The 8323-nt window shown below is 41.2% G+C and overlaps 1 protein-coding gene across 2 annotated transcripts; it reads right to left on the bottom strand.

Moving 5' to 3' along the window:
• Positions 1 to 4076: 4076 nt before the first annotated feature.
• LOC100493148 (nicotinamide N-methyltransferase-like) lies at positions 4077 to 6780 on the bottom strand. 2 transcript variants are annotated; one of them, XM_031895226.1, is made up of 3 exons: positions 6236 to 6780; positions 5091 to 5232; positions 4077 to 4656 (listed from the first exon to the last, which is right to left on the bottom strand). In XM_031895226.1, exons 1-3 carry the CDS (start codon positions 6384 to 6386, stop codon positions 4227 to 4229), a joined length of 723 nt encoding a protein of 240 aa, XP_031751086.1. In that variant the 5' UTR covers positions 6387 to 6780; the 3' UTR covers positions 4077 to 4226. The 2 variants fall into 2 exon arrangements, with proteins under 2 accessions (XP_031751086.1, XP_031751085.1); XM_031895225.1 differs by having other exon boundaries at positions 5091 to 5298; positions 6236 to 6775.
• Between the last annotated feature and the right edge of the window lie 1543 nt (positions 6781 to 8323).

The raw sequence follows: 8323 nt of genomic DNA, 5'->3' as shown, positions 1-8323 counted from the left end.
TGAGGCTCTTTTATTATCAGTAAATGCCCCGACAGATGCAACACTGTGTGAGGCCCAAACACAATACAGAAAGAGAGCGCGTATATGATGGAGTGTCAGTGACTCTGCCGGTGTCGGTGTTAGTTACAGGGTTTGAAAACTGGAAAAAAAAATTACAAAAATACTGAATGAAGACCAGTTAAATAATTGCTAAGAATAGCACACTCTATAATATACTAAAAGGTGAGTAAAACTTACTGTGGATTCCCCACTGGGTCACTGCCCCACTGACGCCATTGTTGGGGCCAAGGCTATTGTTCTTTTTAGCTTGGTTAATACTGAGATGAGCGCTACTAACCTGCCACTGATTAGCCCTATGGCAGAGGGATAGTTACATTGGCCAAATAAGCTTTTCCTACCTATCATTACCCTTATAAAGGGGCTATGCCTTTGGCTCCCCCTGTGGGCCAGTAACTGTAAGTGGTGCCCAGCCAACAGCCGACCTACTGCCCAACATAGGAAATACAATGAACTATGTGCAAAAGCATTTCCCCCCGTACAGGAGCTGTTATGCTCATACTGATATAAGAATACTGACAGGGAGAGGCCGAGCACAGTGTCCATATTGTATGAATGGCCCATGACAGTCAGTGCATATATGTCCTGCAGGGGGCAGTAGCTCCAGGGTCCCACAGGCAGGTTGGGCCAACTGGCACCACTGACTTGTTCCTATTGGATCGGACGCTAATGCCATTATTAATTCTGTGAGGCAGAAGGGATGTCGTTCTTACACAAACACATGGGCATCGCATCTGTCATTTAATCCCACACTCCTCCTTGTTACAGTTAGAGCTGCTTTATTATTTTATTATGGCTCAAAGGGAAAACATGTAAAAGGGTCATATTTACTGCTATATATTCCAGTTTGGCGAGATCGGCCACTTAATATGATATAAACTGGCTATTGGGGAGGCGCACAGGGCCTGGATCCACGCTATGAATGTGGGGGGGTTAGTCCCATTGGTGTAAGTGGGGCCCATCGGTATTCCCATTCCCCGGAATCGAAGGCCTTTTCATTGTCCAGGGAGACAATATTCCTGTTTCCACCATTGTCATGTTTAATGGATACGTTTGTAAAAAGTCTCCGGATATGAGTGTCGGTTGAGCTTCCAGGCATAAAGCCTGTCGGGTCGGGGGGTATTAGGCCTGTAATGCGCTCAGTCAGCCTAGTGGCACTTTGGCTAGAATTTTGCCATTTACATTTATAAAGATACAGGTGTATAGGAAGAGCACAGCAATGGCTCCTTTCCTGGTGTGAGTATAAGGAATATTAATGTTTCTCTCACTGACCGTGGGGGAGGGTTCCCTTTTAGTTTCCCATTATAGAGTTGGGCTCGTGTATTCTCTTGTATCTGTAATTAGGTTTTCAGTAAGTAGAACCAGAGAACTAAGGCACACACTGGGACAGTTTCATGATTGGGTTTAGTTCCCCTTTAAGATGGTTACTCAGCAGTTATGGGGAATGGGGCCCCTAGTGGCAGGGGGCAGGGGATGCACGGCCATACTGTATTGCTGCACTAACAGCCCCAGCATTCCTTTATCCACTGTCCCCATGGGGTGGGGCTGAACAGTCAGGGGGAGCCCCCCAATTGCAATTATTTCTGTGCCCAGATGAGGGGGGGGCAGATATCATTTGCCCAATCAGAGGAAAGTCTGTAACATTTGCCCAATCAAGGGGCCCATATACCTTCAGAGCTTCGGCAAGAGGGTGGAATTAGGACAAAATGGCTGACAAATTCTTTTTGGATATTGCAACCTTTAGGGGCAGATTTACTTAAACTTTATCATTTTTCATTTTTTTTTATCATTTTAAAACTCAACTAAACTAATTTCCTTCAATGTCTGACATTTACTAAAAAAATCCAATATAAAAAGTCCATGTGTGAAAAACTGATTTTTTTTAATTGTCGCTGCAAAAACTCAAATTGTTCCAGTTGTCTCCCCAGAACCCCTACTTTCTTGAATTGTCGCACAAAAAATCAGCGTCAAATATCTGAAACCGTTAAAATTTCCAGATAAAAGACGGAATTTCAGGGAAAGGGAAGGGGCCTCTGCCATTGGCTTCTACATGATCTCGGCAAGTTTAATCCGGCAAATTCTCAGATTTGGATTTTTAGCCATTGGGACGCATAATAAATCTTGAAAAACCTTTTTTCTCTGCAACTTTTAGAATCAAGAAAACAAATCCGATGGTCAATAAATGTGCCCCTTAGTGTGCGGCCCCAACCTATAGCCGATACCTGTACTGGGTCACATGATCAGTAATTCCAACTATAAGAACATTCTAGTTTCTTACTGAGGCTTCTGACCAACCTGCCGGCTAAGCTTTGGGTATGAATCTTGTGAGATGGAAAGAGACAGAGCTGGGCTTATATTTAATATTACAGAATGTGTAACAGTGCATATAGGCAGAGACGTCATTATATACAGAGATATATTCATATAAACAGATGCAAATAGTTTTATTTAAAGAAAGGAAGAAACATAGAAAACCTATAAGTTCCCCAAAGGGTTCAGACTCCCCAGTACTGAGGGCAATTGTGTCTCCAGTTCCTTTTGCCCCCAGGTACCCCAGAAAGGATATGCTTAGGGGCTTGATTTTCTTTATTATAAAGAACGTTCTATTTAGTATGGATAGACTTTACTCATGGGAGTTCATTGAGCCTAAACCTTTCCCTATAAAAGGAAATGAAGGAAATGCAGCCATTACATTGCAGCGCCCAACCCAACCCAAAAGGCAAAGTCATTTAGTAGTTACAGTAATCCCATCTCTTTTCTTCATGTAAGATCCCACTCTAAATTGCCCCTGTGTCACCCAGACACTTTCATTCCTTATGTGACTTTGCATACACAAACTGTGGGTGAGTTGCCTGTAGATATAAGGGGCTATAAATGTTCTATTTCCTATGTGACTCAGTCTCAGGGATCTGCCCCTGCACTGCTCCTACTGTCAGTATGGGGAGATACTTACTGCTTGGCCTCTGCGCTCTCTTCTCTCTCTCTCTTACAGGTACTTATAGCAGCACTCACATACACACATTTGCCCACTGCTTTACAGCTATATAGACTTACTGTGTATTTATTATCCTCAGGTTCCTATGGGCAGATTGTGCTGACTCAGTCCCCAGATTATGTCTCTGTGTCACCGGGAGAAACTGTCACCTTCACATGTAAAGCCAGTAGCAGTGTTGGCAGCTGGATAGCCTGGTACCAACAGAAATCAGGGCAGGCACCAAAGCTGCTGATCTATTTGGCAAGTACCCGACACACAGGGACCCCAGAGCGGATCAGCGGCAGCGGTTCTGGAACTGATTTCACCCTTACAATCAGCAGAATGGAAGCAGAAGATGCAGCAGATTATTACTGCCAGCAGCTATACAATTTCCCTCTCACACAGTGATACAGAGCTGAACAAAACCCCCCCTGTTACTGTGCCAGGGAGTTATTTGCAGGATATAAAGCTACAGAGCGGGGCAGGATATTCTCAGTAGGGGGGGCACAGGGGTAACTGAGCTCTGTGTATATATAGGTATAAATCCTACTTACACACATAGAAAGGACACTCACAGCACAGTCAGTTTTTTTTTGTTTGCAGAGAAGCCCTGGAAAATATAGATGATGCATAATAATGTGATAAAATCCACAAAGACTGGAAAAGACAGGAATTACAATAGAAAAAGGCAAATCCGATCTGGCTCCAAATACACTGGAGGAAAGGAAGATCAATGAGGCGTCTTATTAATATTTTAAAATATCTATTTGAAGTCAATGGCCATTTTTTCCATGTTGTTCCATTTGCACAACACACTTACCCATGGAATGCCATGCATCTCATCCTATTGAATGTAGGCTTTCTGCCTCCCAGAGATGCAACTGCCAGTCAGTTCCCACCACTAAATGGAACCCCATAATCCCTGTAGGGCCGGGGATCGCTCCATAGGGACCTTTAGTTCCATAGGCTTGTGACTCAGACCCCATATCCAGGTATCACTATTTCTCTATCAGTCTTTATACAGTAAGCGCCAACATGAAAGATGTTTTGGTGAAAATTGCATTTTATTGAAGGATTTTTTACTTATACATTTTTTTCATTTCTTAATAAAAGAATATGGAAACCCACCTGGGCACCTTTAAAGGCTGGTTTCTGGGTTTCTGGGTTCAGTTTCTATGTAACCCAGGATTTCCCTCTATCTTTCCCTTACTTTGCGGGCTATGATACACACAATCTTCTCATAATTAGTTGTTTGCTTCTCAGCGTTCCTCCCCACTGCACTATAGAATACAATAGAGTAACCTTCATCCTCTAGAGTCTTCCTTAAGAACTCTTCCCCAATGGGTAAGATGTGATACTTGTGGCCCCTGACAATGAAAAAGGATCCCTGGATATCTCCAATTAAGACCAGGTGACCTCCTAATTTTAGCAAAGCTGACATTTTCTTGAAATTGTTACAGTAGGAAGTTTCATCTTGGCTAATGGTCTCCAGGATCCATGCTGTGAGGAGACAGTCTGCCTTTGGAACCGTCCTTTCATCAACCAGGTTTTCTGCTGAAACATCACATTTAAGTAGGTGTTTTATTCTTCTTTTTAGCTGTTCTTCTTTATGTGTCCAAACAGCACTAAATACAGAATAAACATTATTTTAATGTTTAATATTTTTTATTATGGTGGTTGGCCTCCTGTCTGCTTGCACCCACATACCCTCTGCTATTACTGAAGCCTTTACCCTTACTTACTTACTTTTTGCTTCTACTGTGTCTACAACTTTGCTGAAACTGACTGCCCCTAGTTCTAGCCTGGTAACCATCACAACAGATAAGTTACAGATGCAGCCAAGTTCCATTACCACATTGTTACGTTATGTCTCTTCCAGTTAACACAGGAAAGAAATATACCAAAATTCACCACCAGGTGGCACTTGGTCTATGACATTTTATATTGTATTTTGCTTATCTTTGCTCTCTAGCACCATCCAGAGGCAGGATTTAACACTCAAATAATGGTGTCTGGACATAGTGAGACAAAATGTGAAACTTGCTGGCTGCATCTGTACCTGTTTCCTTCCAGTTCCGCCATGAACTCGACTGCATGAGACCAGTCACAGGCACCCGGATCGGATGTTCTCCATTTGTCCAGTTCTTTGATGCAGTCATCATTAAATTTTAAGACTGTGATTTCTCTGAAGTGCTCAAAAACTGGGAAGAGGGGAAAAATGAGGGGTCCAATACTGACGTCAATCAAGCTTTCACCTTTGATATAACCTAAACAAACAAAGGGGTTTGCTGTGATTACTTTGCAGCAAAATTAGGGAAATGAAACTAAATTTACATTCTACTTCCTGGGCCCAATGAGAAAACCGAAACAAACCAACAGCCCCCCCGTGAATCCTCTGTAGGATGAGCTGCTCTGTATCTAATGATAACAGATGTAACGAGGAAGGAAGCGGTTTATTTATACAGAGGCTTCTCAGTGACCTACTGATTTGTTTGGCTTTGCTCATTGGGACCCAAAAGCAAAATATGACTTTTTTCTTTCCTTTGAATAAACCGTCCAATTTCAGTTGAGATATATGTGGGGCAAAATTGGTAACTTTTGGGTTAAATGGATTTATCTAGAACTCATATGGATGAAGTGGGGGACTTAGTATTCTGATGCCTTGGGGGGAGGAAGAGATGCTGACAAACTATAATTGTGTGATCCATGGAGCACTGGTCAAGGGGACTGTAAATAACCTTTTTTGCTACCAAACGCTTTCATATTTGTCAAGATTGTATTTCTTTGGTATAAAATATTTAAACACAAAATAGAAAATTAAAAAAATAGGCAAAAGGTATGTTCAGCACAAGCCCTTTTAATTAAACTATTGTTATAAAATGGGGTATATTTCCCCTTTAACTGTACTCGGTGGAGTTGGGGTGGCTACCAATAGAAGGTTTCCATTAGAGAACATATAAATATATATAGATATCTAGCAGTTACTCTCTCCTACATCTTCATTACCCTCCATCTATGGCAGGACTGTACCTTTATTAGTTCCTGTACAAATTGCCCTTACTGAAGGAACAGTTATGCTATAAACTATACTGTATCTTGTCATAATGCTCTCCTGAAATCTCTTTTTATCTCTTGAAATCTCTATTTTGTATTTAGGAAAGAACTAAATACTCAATTATATTTAATAAAGATTGTCAAACGTACCTGAAGCAAATTCCGTATACAGAGTTCTCAGCGGGTATTTCACAGCTTGTTCTAGGAACAAACTATCTGCTTGGGGAGAAAAGAAATTGTTAGTGAAATCTCTTGTGTCAAACTGGTGCAGATGATAGAACTTAGTAGGGTTTGGCTCCATTATTCTTAACTGGGAGATGTTAGATTAAAAGAAGGATGTTGGTGTCGAATTTGGGTTTTATAGTCAGATGCAAATCAGATGAATTAATATCCATATTGCATGGACTCTGTCACCTGAAGAAGATTTATGATCATTAGTGAATCACATGATGGGTTGGATTGGGATGCCTTCTGGTGGAACAGGATATTCCCTTAGCTGGATTTGTTGTTTTGTCTAGAAAGTGTGAAAAGTAATATTCCTGTTTAGCATCACAAATATGAGGAGGGAAGCCAACACTATTGCCTACTATATTCAGTATTACTGGCCAGTGCAAGGCGCTGATAATCACATATATCCCCTATCGAGCCTATGGAGTCTGAAAACTCAATAAAATGATAAGCCAAGGCTTAATTTTCTTCCTTTTTCTTCTGTCTTTTGTTTTATGTTTTCTTCTGAGTAATAAGGTTTGGGAGTTTGTTTTGTTATACACGTAAATAATAAGATCTAGTATTTCATGACAACAGTTGTAAAAACTACGATGTATCTAGAACTGTTTTGCTTGGCTTTATACACAAAACTGAGGGATAATGAAGAACCTTATTAGGGGGATAGGAAACTGAACACTTTTGGAAAATGAATGAAAATGTATTGAAACAAAAAAGAATGATATGCCATAAGGGAAGGAAGCTGTAGATATGGGGGATAGTGGGAGGGACAATATCTGGCCTTCAGGCCGTGCCTACAAAAGAATGATTCCTTGTCATCTAAGCGGTAATTCTTTTGCCATCACAGTATTCTCCAATAGGCAGGGAGGGAGAATTCTCTCAGAGTCCCTCTGCATATGGTTTCATATTGTAGCGCTCAGCGCTGGGTAATTGCTTCCCTGGCGGCACTGAGATCTCAGCAGTGTTGGGAAGGGGAGGCTGGAACCCAATCTTATGCCTCAGCACCTTTATCTATTAATGGCAAATCCAAAGAGGGGCTGACAAGGCAAAAACTCATAAATTATAATGTTTCCTTAAAGATTTAAGAAGTTTGATTGTTGCTAAGCATTTCAAGTGGATACTGGATGGAAGGAGAGTGTGGGCTTTGGAAGTGATTCAGAGGCTACTAACATGGCACTGTGAAACACCAACTGGAAAGGCTGGAAAATTCCATCAGGAGAGGAACACATTGGGATGTTTATAAACCCCACATGTTCCAGTTGTTGAACCAGGGGGCAAATAATTGGATTTGGGCCACAGTCCATCAGTCTGTGCCCATCTTAACTTGGAGATTTCCGTGTCGCCGTTGCAATTTTGTGTTAAATTGGTGATGAGTGAACTGCATTGTTTCATTCCACATAAAAGTTCAGAAAACCACAGAGAATGTAATGACTACAATTGGAATCAATGGGAAGAAATAGCTTATACATTGCCCTATATTGTTACAGAAACTGCTCCCCACTATGGTACAACTGCTCTTTGTAGGAAAAAATGGCTCCCATGTTTCTTTCAAAGATGGCAGTGACATTCCCATCAGTATCATACTGTCTAGATTTCCTTTCTTCCAGTTACTCAGGCCAGAAATTGTCTAAATCATCTCTTCCATTGACATCTAATAATAATAATCTTTTTTTTCTCGTACAACTGTTTGTGGTGTTTTTTCCCAGCAAGACAGACCATACGGCACAATTCTAGTGCGGTTTCATGGAAAATTCATTGCTGGTACCATTACCTGCCCCGGCCGGGTATAAACTGCTTGTTGTACACTCGGTATCCTGTTTCACATGTGAATATCCTGGGATTATATAAAAGCCCCTCAGGGATAATATGTTCAGTATCAAAATGTACATAAAATAGAACAAGAAACTTTATTGGTTTATAGCACCTCGTACCCCCCCGGAGCCCTTCCCTGTTTATAAAGCCAAATACACTCTGCAAAGAAGCAAAATTGCAATGTATTTTAGTGAACTACAA

This window comes from Xenopus tropicalis, chromosome 1 (assembly GCF_000004195.4).
Source record: "Xenopus tropicalis strain Nigerian chromosome 1, UCB_Xtro_10.0, whole genome shotgun sequence".
Taxonomy (NCBI): domain Eukaryota; kingdom Metazoa; phylum Chordata; class Amphibia; order Anura; family Pipidae; genus Xenopus; species Xenopus tropicalis.
The sequence above is the reverse complement of the archived record's forward strand: the minus strand, read 5'-3'. Positions and strand labels throughout refer to the sequence as shown.